The sequence below is a fragment of the Myotis myotis genome, unplaced genomic scaffold, assembly GCF_014108235.1.
Source record: "Myotis myotis isolate mMyoMyo1 unplaced genomic scaffold, mMyoMyo1.p scaffold_m19_p_9, whole genome shotgun sequence".
NCBI classification, from domain to species: Eukaryota; Metazoa; Chordata; class Mammalia; order Chiroptera; family Vespertilionidae; genus Myotis; species Myotis myotis.
The window spans coordinates 30,713,197-30,737,763 of record NW_023416401.1 but is presented as its reverse complement, the minus strand read 5'-3'; the positions used below and the strand labels follow the sequence as shown (position 1 = coordinate 30,737,763).

The 24,567-nt window shown below is 40.3% G+C and overlaps 1 protein-coding gene across 14 annotated transcripts in view; it reads right to left on the bottom strand.

The window, feature by feature from the left end:
• LOC118663754 (centrosomal protein of 76 kDa) overlaps positions 1-24,567 on the bottom strand; it is a 149,492-nt gene that overhangs the window by 105,764 nt on the left and 19,161 nt on the right. For 11 of the 14 annotated variants that reach the window (XM_036323683.1, XM_036323688.1, XM_036323691.1 and 8 more), the window contains exons 11-12: positions 23,767-23,984; positions 22,620-22,735 (exon numbers count right to left, since the gene is read on the bottom strand). In XM_036323683.1, the coding sequence (XP_036179576.1) occupies positions 22,620-22,735; positions 23,767-23,984 (334 nt within the window). Of the gene's footprint in view, positions 1-11,323; positions 11,920-20,907; positions 22,736-23,766; positions 23,985-24,567 lie in introns of those variants that run through there. The other 3 variants (XM_036323694.1, XM_036323692.1, XM_036323693.1) reach the window with 3 other exon arrangements.

The following is a 24,567-nucleotide window of genomic DNA, read 5'->3' as shown; positions in this document are numbered from 1 at the left end:
AGTTACATAGCAAGGCAAAACTTCAGAGTTTCTCAAAAGTTATGAGCATTTTGCCCTAGGTAGTTTGGCTCAGTGGATAGAGCACCAGCCTGTGGACTGAACGGTCCCAGATTCGATTCTGGTCAAGGACACATGCTCGGGTTGCAGGTTCAATCCCCAGTGGGGGGCGTAAAAGAGGCAGCCAATCAATGATTCTCTCTCATCATTGATGTTTCTATCTCTCTCACCCTTTCCCTTCCTCTCTGAAATCAATTTTTAAAAAGTTATGAGCATTTTAAAGGGGTAATAAAGTTGTTTTAGACCCTTCTTTTTGACTCATTTTGAAACATCTGATATGCTCTTAAGATTTACTAGACAAGTTCCCAGGAAACAGAAAAGCCAATGTCTTCCTATAAATTGCTATAGAATGGCTTTACGAAACAAACTAGTCCTAGTATAAAATGTCTGTCATAAAGAATTCATAAACAAAGGATATATGTGTGTGGACATGTGAACAAATGTGGCAAGAGTGGAGGCCGCCAATATGCAAGTGGATGTGTGTGTGAGTGGGAACCAGCATGAGAGTGAGTGAGCAAAAAGTGGGTATGGCCACCAGTGTGTAAGCAAGTGTGTGTAAGCAGGTCCAGAGTAAGAGAGCATAAAAAAGAAAAGAAAGCAAACAAGCTTTGGCTTATTAGTGCCAGTCATCTTCCTAAGGACTACCGTCTAGCCCTTGGACCCAGTATCAGTGACTAAACCAACTACCAGGCTTCCCCAGCACAGACCACTTAATGGCTCTGATTTACAGCTACTAGAGGCCCGGTGCACAAAATTCATGCACTCGAAAGGGTCCCTCGGCCCAGACTGTGCCCTCTTGCAGTCCAGGAGCCCTCAGGAGATGTTCAAGTGATGGCAGGGAGCGGGCCTAAGCCGGCAGTCAGACATCCTTAGCACTGCCTTAGAGGTGGGAGAGGCTCCTGCCACTGCCACTGCGCTTGCCAGCCATGAGCCCAGCTAAGGGCTTCTGGCTGAGCAGCACTTTCGCTGTGGGAGCACACTGACCACCAGGGGGCAGCTCCTGCGTTGAGTGTCTGCCCCCTGGTGGCCAGTGCATGTCATAGTGACCGGTTGTTCTGCCGTTCGGTTGATTTGCATATTAGCCTTTTATTATGTAGGATTATCTGCCCTTTCCGACTATGCTCATCAGATGAGCAAGCTCTGTATCTGGACTTCTTGAGGAAGGCTGACTGCTTTACAGAACTAACACCCCTGATTTCTGTCCCTCTATGAAGTTAGGTCTCATCAACATCACTGCCACCCCCCAATGATCTAGGAGTAAGTTTGGTCCAGATCCCAAACCCTCCAAACCCATTCCATGCACTAGAGTAAACAAGCATGTTATAACTGACCCAGCTCTAAAATGAAAGTTTTAAACATGTTTTCTTAATAATTAGTGTTATTTTTCCTCTTTCTATTCAGCAAACTTAACTAACTTCCTATCATCTCACAGAACAAATATCATGTAATGTCAAGTATATTCCACTGAAAAATAATTACTTCAGTTTCAGTGTAACTTTTTTCAACAAAACTCAAATATATCTTTATTTATGTAATTTGGCAACACTCAAAGCTTGTACTTATTGCAAATGGCTTTCCTCTCCTGTGCCAATTTTAACTGGATTGGTAGTGGTTGACCAGAATGCTACCTTCATAAAAGTTCTGAGGCAAATAAGAGGTGGGAGGTGACTGTGTCCATTTAGCAACATCTGCTACAGGAACAAAAGGGAGTGACAGTGCTGAGGCCACATTTCTGACAGTCCTGTGCTAGGGACAGTATGATGGAAGTTGTGGTTCTTTCTGTAAACAATGTATATTTGATTAAAATTTTCCCATGTGATATTAAGTATGCCAAAAAACTGAAACCTCAAAAATACACTGACTGCACAGCACTATATCACTTTTCCCAAGAGCAAGAACTTGGAGGGGTACCTCCCCCACACCAAACCATAAAAAGTAAATGCCAATCCCAAATGTTCTCGTATTTCCTGTCAATTGAAGAATTCTAGTTTTCATGCATTTCGTATATACTACTGTGTATTCTTTGAATCTACTCTGCCACTGTGGCATCTGATCATGTGTGAGACCATCCTAGCCAAAAGGAACCCTGTCAGAGAGTTACCTCAGGTACTTGTATCCCCAAAGTTGAGGTCCTTTAGATACAGCACCATAACTGCCATCCATATCCACTTATCCAAATATTTACTTATCCTCTGTCAAGATTGTGTATATTCTAAAAACGACATAGGCATACATTTTTATTTAACCATCTAATCTAATAAAAGAGAAACATGCAAATTAACCATAACTTTGCTATGCCCCAAGCCACCCCCACCAGCCAATCAGAGCAACTATATGCAAATTAACCCAACCAAGATGGCGGCCGGCAGCCACAGAGCTGGAGCAAGCAGGAGGCTTGCTTGCCCCAGCGATGGAGGAAGCCAAGCTTCCTGCCTGCCCTGGCCGGCTCTGGCCTCCACTGAAGGCAACAAAGATTCAATTATAGAAGATAAATAACCCCAGATACTTGCTTCCAGCCCGCCTCCACTGGGAGCTTGGGTGGCTGGGGGCCCTGGACAGCCTGCGAACAGCCATCAGCCACTCACCCAGGCTGGCCAGGCACCCCAGCAGGACACCCCTCCCTGAAGAGGGTGTGGGCAACCTAAAAACGGCCCTCAGCCCCTCACCCAGGCTGGCCAGGCACTCCAGCCGGGACCCCCACCCTGAAGGGGCTGTGGCCAGCCTGCAAACAGCCATCAGCCCCTTACCCAGGCTGGCCACACCCTCATGGGGTGAGGGTCCCCACTGGGGGGCTTGGCCAGCCTGCATACTGCCATCAGCCACTCACCCAGACTGGCCAGGCACCCCAGCAGGATCCCCCCACGCTGAAGGTGCTATGGCCAGCCTGCAAACAGCCATCAGCCCCTTACTCAGGCTGGCCAGGCACCCCAGCAGGACCCCCGTCCCTGAAGGGGGTGTGGCCAGCCTGAAAACAGCCCTCAGCCCCTCACCTAGGCTGACCAGGCACCCCAGCGGGACCCCCACCCTGATCTGGGACACCCTTCAGGGCAAACCAGCTAGCCCCCACCCATGCCCCAGGCCTCTATCCTATATAATAAAAGGGTAATATGCAAATTGACCCTAAGAGCAGAACAACTGGGAATGACTGGTTACTATGACACACACTGACCACCAGGGGGCAGACGCTTAATGCAGGAGCTTCCCCCTGGTGGTCAGTGCGCTCCCACAGGAGGAGCGCAGCTCAGAAGTCGGGCTCATGGCTGGCGAGTGCAGTGGCAGTGGCAGGAGCTTCTCCCGCCTCTGTGGCAGCGCTAAGGATGTCCAACTGACGGCTTAGGCCTGCTCCCCAGACATCCCCCGAGGGCTCCCGGACTGTGAGAGGGCACAGGCTGGGCTGAGGGCCCCCCTAGTACACAAATTTCATGCATTGGGCCTCTAGTATATATATATATTAAGAACACCTTCTTTCTGTAACTAACTTCACAAGTTACACATTTTTACTATACCTATGAGTGAAATATTAAGTTCTTTAAATTACAAATAGAATATTTATATCATCAATCACAAAAGGTCAGAGTTAAAGAACTATCATTAAACAAATTTTTAATGAACTTTAATAATTTCCAACCAATAAAATTTAAATTTATACACATCAGCAATAAATAGGCCAACTATTTCATGTAATCTTACAGATCTCAAATGAAATTGGTTCCAAGAGTTCAGAGGGAAAGTCATATTTATATTTATATTATTAATGACAAAAAGCCTCTGTTCACTCCCCAAAGGATTCAAGAGGCTAAATTAAATTATAAGTGAATATGATATCAAGCAAGTTAGAAAGTGGTAAAGTGAAGGAAAAATCTAAATTCAAGAATACATAATATTTATATAGAAATCATTTAAAACTACAAATGGTGGCCAAACACTAAACGTTCCTTGACATTCTACTAGACCAGTGGTTCTCAACCTTGGCTGCACATTAGAATCACCTGGGAATCTTTTTAAAATCCTGATTTCTGGGACTCATCCTCCGGAAATTCTGTTTCTTTGTTACTAATGTTGTGGCCTCACCCCATTAACAAAGAAACAGAATTTCTGGAGGATGAGGCCCAGAAATCAGGATTTTAAAAAGATTCCCAGGTGATTCTAATGTGCAGCCAAAGTTGAGAACCACTGTACTAGACTCTCCCTAGCCTAGCCCATTACAATCTATGCTAAAAATCTACGGTAACTAAAATCTAATGGTAATATGAAGGCTGATACTTCCAATTGTTTCAGCCTCGAGAATCACTTTGCGGACTTTCACGCATGTACCAGAGATTGTTGTAGAAATTCTTTATCAATCCTGAATCAAAGTACCCTGAAATACTCTTTTTACAAAGGGAAGAAATGCTCAATGAGAAACGTGTGTGTAGCATGTATTAGTTGACAAAATGCCCTCACATCAATGTCCTCATTTGGTTCTTATAAATTTTGTAAGGGCTGGACATATACTATTTCCATATGACAGATAAAGAAATAGGGAGTCAGCCCTGATCAGTATGGCTTGGTGGTTGGTGTCAGCCCGTGCACCAAAGGGTCAGGGGTTCGATTCCTAGTTAGGGTGCAGGCAGAGGCAACCAATCAATGTGTTTTTCTCACTTCCGTCTGTCCGTCTGTCTCTCTCTCTCTCTCTCTCTCTCTCTCTCTCTCTCTCTCTTCCCACTCCTTCCTCCCTCCCTTCCATTCTCTCTAAAAATCCATGGAAAAAATATCCTTGGGTAAGGTTTAACAAAAAGAAAGAAATAGGTAGTCAGAAAGTTTACATGGCTTGCCTCAGGTTATGACTAAGTGATGATAACAAGAGTCAGAGCCAAGAGTCAAAACCACTTTTGCAACCAACTCGTATGTTCTTTCCATGTTACCATGTGACATTAAACAACTGATTGGCAACCTTCTAGAAGAGCAAAGGCACGTGGTAAGAATCAACATGACTCCATAGAAAAAATATTTTTCCAGGCCAATTTTAATGTCCAACAAGTATAAGTCATCATCTTCCCGCCCTATCCTGCCCCTCCTGTCTTCCCTACCATCCAGGCACCAGGGCAGAAAATCTGAAAGCCTTCCAAGATTCCTTCCTCTTTCTCACAGCAAAAACTAAAGAGCCATGCTCTGTTCTATTTCCTAAATCACTCTCAATCTAACTTTTCGTCTCCATTCCTACTGCCCTCGTTCAGAGCTTCATCATCTCAGGTCTGAACAGCAATAACACTTCCTAACTGGTTTGGCAACTTAAAGACTACTGAGACCTAATAATAGAATGAGATGCCTATGTGTCTTTGCCCTCAGTTTTACCCAGTTCAATCCATATTCTACAAAGCTCCCAGTAATCTTTCCAAAGAGTAATCTGCTTACATCATTTTCCTGCGATAATCCTTACATGGCTACACACCACCTATACAGACTATAAATACAAGCTCAGTGGTATGGCACAAAAATCCTTCACAGCCTCATCCTAGCCAACATACCTCACCAGCCTGTCTCATTCTCCACCACTCCCACACACATCCTATGCTCCGGGCGCAGTAGGTGCCCACAGCATAGAAGACAAACAGGTTTAACCTCATGTGCCAACTCCAAATAATTGGTAGTGACTGCCTGAAGCACCCTGCTAAGAACTCTGAAGCTGCTTATAAATTTAGCAGCAAAAATGCAATCACGGATTAAGCAGTGTCTGCTTTTGATATGGGGAAGTGGATGTTGGCACACTGCATGCATTACTGTTGTGTGTTTTTAATACTTCTTCCACATTGCTAATCCTTTGTGCTTACTACTGCTTCTGCTTAACATGTCCTTCGCCTTTTACCCCACTGCTCATCCTTGAAGACCTCCAGAAAATAGATCTCTGTGAAACCTGTGTAACATCACACCAAGCAGAGCAAGTCACTCTCTCCCTTGGGCTCACATAGTTTTCTGTGCATGTCTCTACTGTTTGGAATTATTGTACTGTAAGTGTTAGTTTATGCACCAGTGATCATCCTGAAGGTATGGGTGCACTTTCATCCTCTGTATCTTCAACATCTAGTAGAGTGCACATCAATGTTTCTTTCTCTCCTTTCTCTCCTCTCTCTCTCTCTCTCTCTCTCTCTCTCTCTCTCTCTCTCTCTCTCTCTCTCTCTCTCTCTCTCTCTCCAATCTGAACTGATAACTAAAATATCTTAATTTTGCAAATGACCATCTGAACATAGTATTAAAGCTACTCCCAGGAGCCTAGAAAGGGCCTGTGTAAATGAGTGGGCTTTGAGTTGAAGCTGCATGAGCTTCATGATAAATGTACCACTGTGTTTATGTCTTATTTTCTCTTCTTTAATGACTAGAACTATTTATGTTTACATCAACCATGGAAACGTAAACACTGCTTGCACATAGTAGAAACTCAATGCATGTTTTTCTTTTCTTTTTTTTTATTGTTTAAAATATTACGTGTCTCCTCCCCGCACCCCACTCCTATCCCTGAGGACAAGCCCCCACCACCATCGTGTCTGTGTCCTTTGGTTATGCTAATATGCATGCCTCAATGCATGTTTTTAAGACTGAACCAAACCCACATATTTGGACATATTGTTCAAATGGAATAATTCTTACCTATTATAGTAATTGAAAAGCATTTCACCAATCCCCTAATAATGTCATCCATCCCCAACCTCTACCCTAAACACATACACATACATTTCAAGTGTTCCTTTCATTTAATGATCAGGACATAGACACTTGGGAAATATACCAAATGAAAACAAAAAATTAATGTTTTTAAACATGATTTCACTATTTCAATCTTCTCCACAAATATTATTTCTTTCAAATCAAATAGTATATTATTCCAAAACCCTTTCCCCCACCAAATTAGCATGAACCTGATAAGCTTGACTGATCATATCCCCTTTTCAAACTCCAAACAAAGCCTGAATGTTCTCTACACCAAGGGACTCCTTTATTAGCATGCACGCAGGCTTCCATTGTTCCTCCTAGGAAAACCTGTCACCAATCTTAAGGTTACTTTAAATCAAGATACGATCATAATTTTTTAATGTTCTTTACACATTTAAAGCTAAAGGTACATCAAAAATTTTGAAACCAGAATCTGAAAAAAGTTATTTTTGTTAGATGGATATTTAGGCCTATGAGGCTGCTGAGTCCATACAATGAGTCTCATCTCTAATACTACTTTATTAATAATTCTTCGTGGCATCCCAGGAAAAAAGTGTTCTAATCTTGTGAAGATCTGGAATACAACCTAAATTCCATTAATGACTACTTTCTAAAGAATGTGTATATCAAAATGTGTTCTAAATGCCAGTACACTGACAAACAGCAGTTTGTATTTCAAGAGGCTGAATGTCTTTAACTCATTAGTCATGGTATAAAAGTGAAAACTTCACTTTTGTGAAAACCTGTATATAATAAACTTTTACCAAACAAGAAGGTCATATTATGACTAAGAGTACATAAACATTGGGAGCATTTAGATATTTATAACATCATTTGCAGGCCATACAAAATTATCAACTTAAAAATTAGCCTGCTATCTTTGGTCAAACATTTAACTCACCCCTAATGGCGTGGCAGGGCCCAACCAAATGATTTCGAGGGCTTGTGCGGCCGGCCGGACGTTCCCCACCCCTAGAATAGGACTGCTAAATAAAATTATTCTTCATTGTTTTCTTCCAATATTGGTCTCACTTCCATGCTTCCCACACGTTTCATCATTTTTCTATTTTTTTTACAAAATATTTCTAATTTCTTAATTCAAACTGAATGTGAATATTCTGGATGTATCAATAATGCTAAAAGTAAGCAAGAACTAAAGTCTATTAGTACTACATTAAATTCCAAAACAAGTCAAGAAAGTGTTTGAGGTGCTATTTCTTTCTATGGCACTAAGTGGAGTAAAGTTGCTGATAGGGGTAAGAATCAATAGTACTCATTCATTCTACTCAACAGCAGCAAAAGCAGCGGCCAGCTGAAAATTTCACTCGCTTGAGGATTACAGACAGGATCCATTTCTCCACACTGAACACATTTTGAGCACCACCCATCATGTATTTGCTAGACCAGTGGCTCTCAATAGGGGATTATTTTGCCCCCACGGACATTTGGCCATGTCTGGAGACTTTTTTTATTGTCACGACTAGGGGGAGGTGGTGGACAGTTATTAGCATATAGTGGGTAGAGACCAGGGATTCTTCTAAACATTCTATGCAGGCACAGGACAGCTCCCACAACAACGAATTATTCAGACTAAATGTCAATAGTGCCAAGGCTGAGAAACCCTGACCCAGACATTTGTCCCAAACAGCTGGATCACAGGCACCATGGTGGTGTGAAAGGACCGCAGGGTTAGGGGAGGACCAGAACTTAAACTTACGGAGGACCTGCTCCATACCGAGAAGTGTGTTCATCACGTCACATATATTATCTAACTGAAACTTCTATTCTGTGAAGAAAGCGATCTCATTTTACAGATGAGAAGACTGAACTCAAGGTCACTCAGCTAGGAAGAGGAGGAATCATGATCCGAATTCAAACCAAATTTGTTTCATTTCACAATATTACAAACTCTAGAGGTTAAAAGACTTGAATTTGATTCAAAGAGGTACCAATATGAATTTGAGCAAGTCACCCAATTTCCCTAAACCTCCATTTAGAAAATAACTCAATGAACTGCACGTGAAAATATAAGTGCTTTTAATTGCTGACAACATATAATCATCAATGGGGAAAAACTGCTTCTTAGAATGAAGATGTCACAATGACCATTTTCCCTTAAAAACAGAATTTATACAAATGTGCACAGTACCAAATTAAACAGCGTTTTTAAGAATCAGAATTAAATGTTCAGAAGACATTGTGCCTTCCATAGCAATGCAACTACTCTTAAAACCTAGAAGGAAATAAACTGTCTAATATAATCTTTTGTATGAACTTTTTAAAGATTAAATTAAATGGCCAAAACCGGTTTGGCTCAGTGGATAGAGCGTCGGCCTGCGGACTGAAGGGTCCCAGGTTCGATTCCGGTCAAGGGCATATACCTGGGTTGCGGGCACATCTCCAGTGGGAGATGTGCAGGAGGCAGCTGATCGATGTTTCTCTCTCATCGATGTTTCTAACTCTCTATCTCTCTCCCTTCCTCTCTGTGAAAAATCAATAAAAATATATTTTTATAAAAAAATATTAAATTAAATCACCCTAAAATGCTCAAGACTATAACAACTTTGTTTGAGCTCTTTCCACAATTGGTAGCAGAGGTCATGAGCCAAACTGAGAAGGAAGAGGATGGATTACAGGTGTATTACTATTGCCGCAGGAAAGAACTCTACTATTCTCTCCATAAAGGCAGTATATTACATTGAGGTCAACATACTATCATTCATATTAATGATGCAAAAATTTTCATCTCGATATAAGGTTTTGATTAAAAAAACAAAACACCTACCACCAGAATCCAAGTCTTTGAGAACTAAACTACTAGTAAGTCCACAAACATGACTTAAACTACTCTTCAGTATTAAATTCAAGAGACAATTTGTGCCTTCAGGAAATCCCCACTACCAATGCTGCATCTAAAAGCAGATTGCACACAACCATCTCCCCTTGAAACACTGGTTCTCAAGGCACAGCTTTGCTTTATTTTATAAATGTATCTTTTCATATCATACAATATATTGTAAATAAATAATTGCAAGTATTCCCCACTAATATAAAGTCCAAGTTTAAACACAATAAATAGATCAAATAGACTAAAAATTTTTGAAATAATTTCAAAAGAATCACGAAGGCTAGCTTTAAATAAAAAAAAATTCTAGTCTGCCCCCTTGGCTCAGTGATTGAGCGTCAACCTATGAACCAGGAGGTCACCATGTGATTCAGGTCAGGGTACAAGCCTGGGTTGCTGGCTGGATCCCAAGTTTGGGGCGTGCAGGAGGCAGCCTATCAATGATTCTCTCTCATCATTGATTTCCCTCTCTCCCTCTCTCCCTTACTCTCTGAAATCAATAAAAAATATATTTAAAAAATTACACCTGACACTAAAAATAATTAACAAGTGTTCTACTGGAATTGAAAGGACTGACAACATAATCTTGAATTCTATTTACTCAATTTAGAGAAGGATTTTCATTAAATGTCATTTTACCGACTAGTTCTGAATTACATCTTTCACCTTAAGCATTTTGACACTTCCATCAACTTGCTAAAAGAAGAGGGTGGATTTTTTTAATGTTTTTATGAGTTGACTCTCAAAAGATGGAATTAGAGTAAAACTGATAGGAGAAACCATTATCCACCTCCTCCTCCTCAATAAATATGTGAGTAAGCCCCAGCTATGTGTTGATGTGTATGTGATAATCTGAGAATTCACATTACACAATGACCTAAAACCCACTTTGCCTATTTATCTGCTATCCTGTCTACTTTTTACTTTACAAGACTTTTTCTCATCACAACAAATTTTAATATACAGGTAAATAGGAGTTAATTTACAACTTTTATGTACTAAAGAAATCGTATTTTAATCTCATCTTCAGTATCTACCAAAATAGCAGCATTCTCCTCGGGACTCAGATTTCTTTACATTTCCAAACCGAAAGAATATTGTGGCCAATTTTTAAAAAAATACTAGATCACTACTCATTCGGAAAGGTGTCATTTTCCTGACACCCGATTAACGATCCTTGACAAGATCGCAGGTGAGCCTTTTACAGCACCTACCACAGCACAAACACAAACACAGGTGCGCCGCCAGGCCCGGGGAGTGTGCACACAGCTTATCAGAGGGGCCCCCCTACCCTCCACCCCACCCCACCCCTCAGCGCGCCGCGGGCCGCTGCCCCGGGCCGGGCGGTGCGCGCCCCAGCACCCGCCGCAGGTCCGCGTCCTGCTGGGGGGGGGGGGGGGGCCGCGCAGGCCGGACCCCTCGCCCGCCCGCCCGCCCCACAACCCTTTGTGCGCTGCCCGCCCCCACCCCATCCTCTGACCTGCGCAGGGTCCAGCTCGGCCACAGTCCCCTCCCCCGTGGGCCCCAGGCCCGTGTCTCCCGTGGGGAGTGAGGGGAGGAGGAGTCTGGGGCCGAAGGGCCTGGAACCGGCGGGGGGAAATGGGCCGCGGCGGGGGTCCGCCGCGGGAGACGGGAGCAGGGGGTCGCGGGGCGGAAGGGCGGGGCCCGGGAACCGCGAGGGGACCGAGGCGGGGGGCCTCCCGGGGAGATGGGGGCGCGGGGCGGCGACCTCACCCGCAGAGGCCGGCGGTTCTCCCGCGTCGCCGGCGGCGGGCGCCAGGGTGACCTGGCCGTCCCTCCAGACGCGGATCTGCGCGGCCGAGCGCACGCGGCGGGGCTGGCGGCCGGCGCCCGCGGCGCGCAGGGAGCCGCAGCACTGGTAGCACACGGCCCACGCCTGCTCCTCGTTGATGGGCTGGTTGTAGAGCCGCAGGATCTCCTCCAGGCTCAGCGCGTCCCGCGAGCCCCCGGCCGCGCCCGCGGCCTCCCCGGGCTCCGGCGGCCCCTCGCCGCCCGCCGCCGCCCGCGGCTCCCCGCCGCCCGCCGGGCCGGCCGGCTGAGCCATCCCGCGGCTCGGCGCTGCGCTGACCGCCCGCGCCTGTGCCGGCGTCTCCTCAGCCCCGGAGCATCGTCCTGGCGCGCCGCCGCCACCGCCTCCTCATCCCCGGACGGCTCCGCCCTACCCGGCCGCGCGCGCCGCCGCGAGGGACCAGGCGGGGGCCGGCGCGAGGGCCTGGGCAGCCGTGGGCGAGCGGAGGGCGGCGAGGACACCGCGACGGTCCGGACCAGGCCGCCGCCGCCGCCAGCCCGAGCCGACGCGATGGCGTCCGCCGGCCCCGCCCCGCCGCCGCGCTCCGAGCGGGGGCCGCCGCGCTCTCCGCCCCTGGTCCGCGCGGTCAGGGGCTCCGGCTGCCGCTGTGCCCCGGACCCGGCCGCGTCCGCCCGTAGCCACCCCAGCACAATGGGGAGGTCACTGGCACCGAGTCCCGGCGGAACTGGCGTGCCGACAGCGTGAGGAGGACTCGAACCCAGCCTGCAGTGAATGCCCAAGAAGTGAAGGTCTGCGGCAGCAGCGCGGCCTCGGGCCCCCTCCCGCGCCTCCCGCAACCCTGGAGGGGATTTCTCCTGATCGGGCTGCTTGGTGTGCTGGGGCCTCGCCGCGCCCTCGCCCTGCACCCTGCTCTGCTGCTCCTTTTTGGGGTAGCTATCGCCACCAACAAACCATATCATTTACTTCGACACCTTGTTTATTGAATACCTCCTACTCCGCTCCCAACTTGAGTGTAAGCTCCTCGAGGACAGGGATCTATGGGTTTTGCTTACTGACTTCTCCCAAACGCATAGCCCAGGGCCTGGGATATAAGCTTATGTGGTAAATAGTTCGCAGACGTTAGTATCAGCCTCCTTCCAGATTCATTTGTAATGTTCGTACATCTCACTAAGATGTCTGCAATGACCACTGTCATCAAAGGCCAGCCAGCCTAGTCTGTTCCTAAGATGTGGAAGTGACAACACAGTGGCAAAATTGAATGGAGGGCAATTAGCCATAGAATAAAAAATACTCCTGGGCCTTGCTGGACTCAGTAAGTATGCAAAAAATACAAATCTTAGACAAAATAATCACTCACTGGTAAAAATTTTAATTGGCAACATTTCACTCTGAGGCTAGGCCTGTGTGAGAATCCTACAGAGCTGAAAGCATCAAACAAGTAAATTTATTCATAGTTAAGTACCAATAAATCTTTTAAAGGCAGCTTTATGTGCGAAACTAGACATTGCACACTTACCAATATTATCTTGCCGTAGAAATTACAACCGTCGATTCTTAATGTTTACGATACCACAATACATATAGCAGGAGTGGGGAGAAGAAAGAAAAGCAAAAGGATATAAACCGTAAGAAATTTAAAGAGGGAGAAAAAAGCTTCTCCCTGGGCACCTTATTATAACTCACTACAAGAGATACAGAACCCTTTAAAGTAACCTCACTTAGTGATGGATTCATAATCCTGTCTGTGAAAATGCACTATATGCCTGTCAAAACCCTGAAAAGGTCTAATTTCTTATATGATTTAGAAAAGATTTAAAACGTGGAAAAACATTCCCCCAAATCCCTATTTTAAAAGTTTAGATCCTGTGTGAATTTTGAAAATGCAGGGAGCTTTAAAATAGTTTCAACAATGCAGAAAAACTTGGAAATGGTCTACTTTTATAGACAACATCACCATCTTCTGGCCTTATGGGATATTGCTGCCATGTTGCACTGATAACTACAGCCAAAAACCTATTGCATTTTTGTCCTTAACCTTACCCCCACCCCCTCCAGACAAGTTCAGTGAATTAATAAACTGAAGAATCCATGAGGCATAGGACAGTAAATAAATCTCCAGGTAAAGATAACGAGGGGAAGAAGGAAGAGTGGAAGTGAAGAAACAAATCCAAACCTTATATTTGAAAGATGGACTTTTTTCCCCCCAATACAAATTTATGAAAGCCCTTCTATAGTATATAACCTTCCTGTGATTCAGTGCCATAATGTTTTTCTTCCTAAAATGTAAATTTTTAAAAAACATCACTTATTGGGGTAAACGCTTCACAAAGTATATAAATGTCTAATCACTACTGTACACCTGAAACTAATGTATGTCAACTATAATTGAAAAAGAAAAAATTTATCACTTAGGGAAGGGAAAAAAAAACTTTATCCTTTAAAACAAATTCACAACAGAATTTTTTCCTTTCCTAAGTAAATTTCTTGCCTTTGTGAGCTAATATGAAATTAAGTTGAGGCAAAATGACAAGTAGAATGTTGTTTGATGTTTCTTCTGCATGCAGAAAAAATAAAAGATCAATCTTAAAAATCCTAGCTGTTCTATTAAAAATCTAGTCATTAAAAACCTAAACACTTGATGTTTTTGCACAAAGACAGTATAATTCTAGTACTTTTTGTATGACTATCATAACCCTTTGAAATGTTATAAGTCCCACCATCCATCATCACAGGACTCCTAGAAAGTGACTGTTGATAACTCAAAGGCTATCAGAAATCAATATATTTTCAGGAGTTCAAGAAATAATGTGGAATAACTTAGCACCTTTCCATTTTCTCAGGTTCAAATACCTTTTATGTACAGTATATTTTGTCCCAAATATGTCACTGATTTTATTTTTTTATTCTGAGGCATCACTGCTTTTACTTATTTTAATACATTTTTATTTATTTTAGAGAGGAAGAGAGAGGGATAGAGAAATAGAAATATCCATGAGGGAAAATAATAGAAACATCCATGGGAGAGAACATCGATTGGCTGCCTCCTGCACTCCCCCTACTGGGGATGGCACCTGCAACGAGGGCCTGTACCCTGACTGGGAATAGGACCCATGACCTCTTGGTTCCTGGGTCAACACTCAACACTGAGTCCCACGCCAGTCTGTGGCATCACCACTTTTAAATAATTGTTCTATATAAATATCTGAATAATTCAAGTAAATATTTGAATATATTTTTCAAAGTGCTGTGAGATCTGTGAAAAACGGTGGCATGTGTTACTCTGAATATGATTTTAATTTGTGTTGATTTTGTTGTACTTATTTAAAAAAATGGAATCCTTGACATTTTTTTCTCATCTCATATTTACTTATCATTTTTTGCAGAATAAATGTACTTCATGCTTCATACTCTGGTTGTGCTGGCTGAGCTGCTCTGAGTCTTTCAGGGAGCACGGCCTTCAGGGCACACAATCGGCCTATGCAGCCCAAGCTTATCCCAGACACTCCCAGACAATTGCTCCTAAGAGGCACATTCACCTAGAAAAGTGCACCAAAAAGGAAAAAAATGGAACAGCATTTTCTTTTCAGTATCATAACCTAAATTTTCATTGCCCACAATTATAATACCTTATAACTTTTTGGGATATTTTATACTTTCAAAGTGTCTTCTTTAGCTATACAACATGAAGGTCAGATATTATTACCCCCTACTGACAGATTACAAAATACAGGACTAGTAAATGAAATAGGTGGGACTGGAATCCAGGCCTCTGACCAGCTCAGCTCTTTCTGCTGTGTTACAAAGTCTCTCCAAACTTGCACAGAGCAATAAAAAAGTCCTGACACTTCATCCTTCAGTCCACCAAACATGAGTGCATGACAAGCAGATGCTTTAAAATTTGTACATACTGATATGAGTGAATAAGCTTTTAATATTTTATACACTTTAAATGATGTAATACCCCATAGCAATTATCTTCCATCCCCATCAAAGCATTGTAAATTTTCACTCCTCTAAAGCGAATTCCACCACCAATCCTAAATGTAATTTAAAATTTATTTTTTATAATTTTGATAATCAGATTGAATATTAACCAAAAATCTTTAAAATTAGTCATGAAAACTAGCATGTGACCTTATATGCAGAACTAGAAGTACATAGGCCAGAGAAGAACACAACAAAATTTGTTTCCTCTGCCCTATAAACTTGTAAAGAATTAACTTTTTCTTTCCTGTAGCAAAGATATACATTTATTGGAAAATAACCATTAATACCTTTTTGCTAAGTTATATACTAAGCCATTGTTTTCCACAATATTTTCATTCTGTAACATTTAAGTTTATAAATTTACCTATTCTACCTTGAGATCAAGTTACATACCCACTGATAAAAACTGAGGAAAAGTTAGAGGAATAAGGTAAAGTATATGAACAGTGTATTCATGAGGGACTCTGGGAAATACTAGGCCAAACAAGTCATGTTTCACCTTAAGGTGATTCTCCTTTGAAATAATTATTATTTTTTTAAATATATTTTATTGATTTTTTACAGAGAGGAAGGGAGAGAGATAGAGAGTTAGAAACATTGATGAGAGAGAAACATCGATCAGCTGCCTCCTGCACATCTCCTACTGGGGATGTGCCTGCAACCCAGGTACATGCCCTTGACCGGAATCGAACCCGGGACCTTTCAGTCCGCAGGCCGACGCTCTATCCACTGAGCCAAACCGGTTCCGGCTGAAATAATTATTTTGTTTTAAATGTTTCTATTGATCTTAGAGAGAGAGGAATGGAGAAACATCAATGAGAAAGAACCATCAATTAGCTGCCTCCCACATGCCCCCAATTATTTTAAACCAACAAGGAGAGATGATATTCTGATTCTGAATGTAGGTGGAATTATTAGCTTCAATTAGTTAATAAGATTTGATTTAGTTAAGACTGCATATAGATCTAAGTTTTAGGCCAAGCCAGTATTTTACACTTACGGAAATTTTAGTCTGGCATAATAGAATAGACTGGCATAATAGGGATAGAATTAAAAGTCTAGAAATAAGCACATATATCAATGGTAAACTGATTTTCGACAAGGATGCTAAGACCATTCAACAGGGATAGAATCCTCTTCCTTTCCAACAAATGGTGCTTGGACAACTGGCTATTCATATGCAAAAGAATAAAGTTGGACCCTTACCTCACAACATATACAAAAATTAAATGAAAGTAGACCAAAGATCTAAGTGTAAGAGCTAAAACTATGAAACATAAAAAAAACACATAGGGATAAATGAATCTTCTTGACCTTGGATTGGGCAATGAATTCTTATAGATATGACAACAAAACCAACAGCAACATATAAAAAAATAGATTCGCTATATTTGATCAAAATTTAAAAATTCAGTGCTTCACAGGGCACAATCAAGAAAGTGAAGACAACCCACAGAATGGGAGAAAATATTTACCAATCATATCTGATAAGGGACTGTACCTAGAATATATAAAGAACTCTTACAACTCTAATAAAAAGACAAATTACTCAATTAAAAAATGGACAAAGGATCTAGACAGACATACAAATGGCCAATAAGCACATGAAAGGATGCTAAACAAAATTAGTCACCAGGGAAATGCAAATAAAAACTACAATGAAATACCTCTTTACACCCACTAGGATGGCGAGAATAAAAAATACATAATAATAGGTGTTAGCAAGAGTGTGGGCATATCAGAACCCTCACACTGCTGGTCAGATTGGAAAAGGGTGCTGCTGCTTTGGAAAACTATTTGGCAGATAACCAAAATGTTGAATATAGAGTTACCATATAACCCAGCAAGTCCTCTCCTAGGTATATACACAAGGAAAATGAAAACATGTGCCCACACAAAACCTTGTATACTGAATACTTATAGCAGCATTATTCATAATAGCCAAAAGGTGGAAACAACCAAAATATCTATTTGACTGACAAATGGATAAACACATATGGTATGTCATTGAAATGAAATATTTGGCCACAAAAAGCAATAAAGTAATAATACATGCTACAACATGGACAAAACTTAAAGATATTATGCTAAGTGAAAGAAGCCAGGCACCAAATACCATCTATTATATAATTCAATTCATATGACATTCCAGAATAGGGAAATCTATATAGAAGGTAAATTAGTAGCTGCTTAGAGGTTGGAGTGGTGGGGATGGGGGTAGGTAATGGGAGACAGGAGAATAATAGCTAAAGAGTACAGGATTTCTTTCTGAGGTGATGGAATATTCTAAAAAACTGTGATGGTTGCATATCTGTTTATAATACAAACCACTGAACTGTGTACTTTAGGTTAGTTAATTGTATAGTACGCAAATTATCTCAATAAAGCTGTTAAAAAATTAAAAATGGTGAAAAATCTGTTTGCTTATGTTCAAACTGAATAGATTTTTGTAACCTCTGACAATTAACTACTTTTGTATTTACCATTATTCCTATACCCTCACCATACATTTTTGGCAAAGAAAAAATTTTGTAAAAGTCAAATAACTGGCCAGTTAGTTACAACTAATTTGTAAATAAATGGATTTCAGGAGCAATTCTCAGAATATAGACTATTACTCAAATATTTTCTAGATGCTTGTTAGTGGGTACTATCCAAATACCTCATTTACTGAATCTTTACCCAAACCAATGGTAGGATTCTACATATCTTTATATAATTGACATACCACAAGGAACCTCATTCAGGCAGTTCACCGCCTCTCAGGGCCTCAGTTTCCCTATGTCATTCTCCCTAAACAAATATTTTGGCCTCATCTGTCAGTGACTTGAATATATATATATATATATATATATATATATATATATATATGATTATGTGATAGGTACCATAAAAGACAAACAGATGCCTACCTCTTGGGCAGAATCACTAATATGAAAAATGGAAATTTGGATTGGAATGGTGGCTCAAGGAGTGAACAGCACTTTTTTTTTTAAAATGGAGATAGCATTTATGGCAACAAAATTTTTCCATACTATAGGTTGAATGGCCATACCCAATAATCCCATCCCCACACAGAAAAACTCTTATTTGTGTACACAGATATATAAAAAAAAGATAAACTCAAATTCAGAACATAGTTCTAGAACAAATCTGCTACTAGAGATATGTATGCTTGCACATATCTATAAAGTGGACTAGATCGGGAAACCATAAAAATACTAGAGGAATCCAAAGGCAACAAATCTCAGACATATGCTGAAGCAATTTCTTCACCGATACAGCTCCTAGGGCAGTGATGGCGAACCTATGACAAGCATGTCAGAGGTGACACGCGAACTCATTTTTTTGGTTGATTTTTCTTTGTTAAATGGCATTTAAATATCTATATAAATAAAAATGTAAATGTTTGTTTGTTCAAAATCTGAAATCTCCGAAAGTTCTTCACCGATTGCTTTGAAATTTTGACACAATATTGCATTCGAATACATGCGTGTTTTTATATACCTATATACCTACTATTATATAGATGTCACACCTGTGACAGGTAAAAACATGTTTTTGAAAAAGAGCGCCATCTGTTGGACGTAAAAGCAACACATGCTTATAATAAATATGTTACGATTCCATTTCAATGTTTCTGTTTACAATTATAAATTGTAGATAAAATTAACTACAAATATGCGTGTCCAGCTGCAAAACAATCGATCAGCTGAGATATTCTCACATCAATTGCTAGAAATTGGGAACGGAAAGGCCGGTTGATCTGACCTCAGGACTAATTTCATTGCCTCATAACTTCTGCAATTTAGTGGCATCAAAAGAAGAATTGGTTTAAAAAGGTATTTCCCAATATTCAAACCAATTATAAGAATCACGATTGGCTGAGTGAACGAGCTATTCTTGCGGCCAAGAACAAAGACATCTACTAACTTAACAGTATTGTTCAGTCTAACATTCAAAGCGAGGCAGTCACATACAAGTCTGTCGACGCTGTTGTGGAAGCAGATGAAGCGGTTAATTATCCAACAGAATTTTTGAATTCACTCAATCTGTCAGGGATGCCACCGCACGTACTGCAATTGAAAATCGGCGTGCCAATTATCATGTTGTGAAATATCAACCAGCCAAAGCTTTGCAACAGCACGCGGCTTGCAGTAAAAAAATTAATGAGCAACGTCGTAGAAGCAACAATCTTGACAGGACCTTTCAAAGGTGAAGATGTCCTCATTCCTCGCATCCCTATGATTCCAACCGATATGCCATTTCAATTTAAGAGATTGCAATTCCCAATTCGATTGGTGTTTGCAATCACCATCAACAAAGCTCACGGCCAATCTTTAGAATTGTGCGGTTTAGATCTAGACACGGATTGCCTGTTGCGTGTTCTAGAGTCGGCAAACCAGACAATCTCTAATCTGCACAGACAATGGAACAACAAAAAATATTGTATACCCACAAGCATTGTGAAATTAAACTTATTAGAAACGTGCGCTTTCTCTTTTCTTTCTTTTCCATTTTACCAGACTGAGCCACAACAATGCGTGGCCGGGTACAGCTAGTATAAAATAAATATCAAAAATATAAATCTTTCTTTGACTATGGTTGCAAATATCAAAAAATTTCTATATGTGACAGAGCACCAGAGTTAAGTTAGGGTTTTTCAAAATGCTGACACACCGAGCTCAAAAGGTTCGCCATCACTGGGATAGAGTGTCAGCCTGCAGACTGAAGGGTCCTGGGTTGTGGGCTGGATCCCCAGTAGGGTGGGTGCAGGAGGCAGCCAATCAATGATTCTCATCATTGATGTTTCTCTCTCTCCCTTCCTCTCTGAAATCAATAAAAATATGTTAAAAAAGAAAAAAGATTTTATATAGGCTTTAGCCTATCTGCTTCTTAATTACCAATAGCTGGAAAGCAATGCTAATTTCATTGGTATAAAAGTGCATATTAAAAAAGATCACTTAATTCCTGTACTTATCTACTTAAATAGGAAGTACGAAATTAAGTCAAAGAAAAAAATATGAAATTAAAAACTATAGTCTAATCTAAGCTATTTTCTTGTTTAGTAAAGCATGAAATCAGAAGAGTTTAAATAATTGGTAGTTCATAAATAACATCTTCTGATGGTCAGATATCTGGCACAGGATACTACTTTATGAGCAATATTCTTTTCAAATATAAAGCCTACACTTTATTTGCCTCACATCTTCTTTGTTAAAAGTAGAAAATATGGTTCCAAAGTGTGTACTTTCCAGAACTGCTAGGTAATAGATACATTTTGCAGATCTAAAAATATACACTATTCAACACTAGAAAAAATTTAAAGGCACTTTGGTGTTCAGTTATTTGGAACCGAATTTAACAAATTTTATTCAACAGGTTCATGCTAGAATAATGACGTTTCTAGGTTTCTTATATTCTTCTACTAAATAAATATACCTACATATAACGTATACTAGTAGAGGACTATGTACTAGTAAGTGTACATATTTTCAAAAAGAACACCTTAGAGACATTATATCAAAATATTTTGTTTTTAATAGAAAAACAACTTTTATGACAGCTAAATACACAAGGTAACTTTAATTTTTATAAAGAAAAATTATCATAAGAGTAGTGAAATTTTAGTGATAAATGCACTAAAATACGTAATCTTTTTAAATAAACCATTTTCAGAGAAAAATGTTAATTCATGCCTGACTATTAAAGTGCATAAAAAGGAAATTTATTTTAGAATTTATATCAAAGGAGCTCATAAATAAATGAAGCCCAGTCTCAATGATAATATAGCCTTGATTTTAATATAGTCTGCCTCATAGTACAATGCCTCATAGTTTGTTCCCAAAGTTGAAAATTCCTAGCCCTAACAAGCAATTTTCTCTATTGATAACTTTATGAGTAATTTTGGCAACAGCATAAAAAAGTCTTAATCCTTATTTTGCTAATTTTCTAAAGTCACGTTTCACAAGAAACATCTAATTATTGTTTTCAATGAAAATTGACAGAAGAGGAATATTCTCATACTTTTAAAACAAGTTAAACCATAAATATTTATCCTATGCAAATAAAATGAAACAAAACGTAAATTTTAAGATATCTTTAGTTAATTTTTAAAAAAACATTAAATTGTATTCACAATGGTAAATTAAACTAATGAAAACAGTAACTTGCAGAGCCAACTGGTATACCATTCCTAAGGACAAAGGTAAAATCTGTGCACAGAGATGCTGAAGGACAGTCAAATCTATCACTTACATTTGCAGCTTCTTACAAAAAAAGTCAGACTGCTATAGTTTTTTTAATGCCCACTTTTAAAACTTGCTCAGTTTTAAAACCAACATCATGGAGTCATTCTTATATGCTTGTTTTTAAGTAGCCTCACACAATGATTCTCTGATTTAGATTAGTCACATATACACTGATATTTTTATCATAATGAAATTTAAAAAAAGTATGTTTTCAGAAGATGGAATTCATGAAAAGGCTACTGATGAATCCTTTGACTAAAGAAAATCAACAACAGAATGCCAATATTAACTACAGAAAATAATTTGTCAGGATCACAACAAAAGGATATACTGAATTTTTTCTAAAATACCTCGTTCATTCTTATAATGAATAAAATACTTACAAATTATTCATGTATTTTCATATGAGGTTTGTTTTGTTAATATTTGTGCTTTTCCGTTACTAGTTTTAGCCTACTCTTGCATCAAGTCTTCCCATAAATCTCTGAAAAGTCACAAATATCCCTATGGTCATGGGTAAACCATAAAAGTGATAATTCATCAAACTGTATTTTAACCTATGTAATAAATAAATCTGTTGTGAGGTTAATTTCTCCTAATTTATATCAAATAATACCATCAATCTAAGAAAAATAATGATCATATTTATTTTACTATGGTTTAAACTCTCAGACATCTTTCTGATTACTTATTAATGTAAAAAAACTGAGTTAATTTTATATTCATATTTAAACTACTGATACCTATAAATAAAACAGTATTTATTAAAATTGAATATGCACTTAATTTATACTAAATTCCACTCAAATTTATACAAGTTTTTCATCCTTAATTTTTAAGTACACACATATTTTTTTCAAACACTACAAGTATATACAAAACTGAAATATGACACCCAAGCCAGACTGTGATTTTTAAAATAACTTCTAAACAGGCAGCAATATACAATGTGTAAAAATCCAATAAAATACAGGTATATTCTTATACAAATGTTAGTCCTATAATACCGAGCGATATTTACAAGCAAACATGATCCAAACAGCACATGCAGATTCGGGGTAAGTAAACACTCGGACACGAACTGCCAGCCGCACCTGGTCTCCACGACAACAGATTATTTCTTCACAGAAAGGAGACCTACAGAAGGAAGAAAATTTACTCACTTAGGAAGTAAATATAGGCTTTATTTTCTTATTTCTAAGTAAGTCAGCATTTTAAATATTTTAAAATCCTGTCTTTACTACCAAGGGCTCTGTAATTTTATTTTATTTTAATTATTTTTTTATTATTAATTTCAGAGAGAGGAAGGGAGAGGGAGAGGGAGAGAGAGAGAAATATCAACGATGAGAGAGAATCATTGATTGGCTGCCTCCTGCATGTCCCCCACTGGGAATCAAGCCCAAAACCCAAGCATATGCCCTGACCAGGAATTGAACCGTGACCTCCTGGTTCATAGGGCGAAGTTCAACCACTGAGCCATGCCAGCCGGGCTGGGCTCTGTAATTTTAATCAAATTATAGACTATTTCCTCATAATCTATATATTTAAAAAATTATACTAGTCAAGATCAGAGATCCTCAACAAAGATTGCACCAAAATCACTAGGAAAATTATCCCAAACTATCAAAAGCTACATTTCAGGCTTAATGAATCACAATCTGTGGCAAAGAAGGTAAGTCTTATTTATAGAGGTTCCCCATGTGAATCTGAAGTCATGCTATATAATGAAAAGCTAATATGCAAATCAACCGAACAGCAGAACAACTAGTCACTATGACGCGCACTGACCACCAGAGGGCAGACGTACAACGCAGGAGCTGCCCCCTGGTGATTAGTGTGCTCCCACAGGGGGAGCACCGCTCAGCTAGAAGCCAGGCTCATGGCTGGCAAGCGCAGCGGTGGTGGCAGGAGCCTCTCCCGCCTCCTTGGCAGCGCTAAGGATGTCTGACTGCCAGCTTAGGCCCGCTATGTGCAGGGCTCAGGCCTAAGCTGTCAGTCAGACATCCCGAGGGCTCCTGGACTGCAAGAGGGCACAGGCCAGGCTGAGGGGCCCCCCAAGTGCACGAATTTCATGCACTAGGCCTCTAGTTTCTAAATAAACTATCAGACTAACTGATTTCTTAAAGCCCTACCACAAAACATTTATGAATTCATAAATTCCACCTTACCGAAGACATGTGGCAAATGCACGCCTTGCATTTCTATACACAAAATGTATTGGGAACCCTTTAAATGTGTGACCATCAGGTACAGCCCTCCTTATGGCATCTTGAAATTCTTCATTGCCTGCAGATATACTTGTTGTTCGCTCAAATTCATAAGAAGCCAAAGCTGGTGATAAGAGATAAGAAAGCTGGTCCTCCCAAACAGTAGTGAGGCCAAGATCCTATAGCAATCAAAAAGAGAAAAAGTAAAACACAATATTTTAACACCCAATTATAAAAAATTGTTGATTATTCTAACATATACCAAGATTTTTTAAACCTGTCCATTTTTAAAACTTCCCATTATTATAAAAATACATAAGTGAAAAATAAACTATTGGTATCAGATTTTAATTCTTGAAAAAAACAAAAACATTCAATATAATGATGTTACCACGGGCTCCAAATTCTATACTTCTTTACTATCCACTAGAAAAGATCATATGGCCGAAACCGGTTTGGCTCAGTGGATAGAGCGTCGGCCTGCGGACTGAAAGGTCCTAGGTTCGATTCCGGTCAAGGGCATGTACCTGGGTTGCGGGCACATCCCCAGTAGGAGATGTGCAGGAGGCAGCTGATCGATGTTTCTCTCTCATCGATGTTTCTAACTCTCTACCTCTCTACCTTCCTCTCTGTAAAAAATCAATAAAATATATTTAAAAAAAAAAAAAAGAAAAGACCATATGGAATAGTCCTGCTATGGAAGACAGTGACAATAAATTGTGATATCACATTTTATTTAACTTCATAATTTAGTAAGATTGA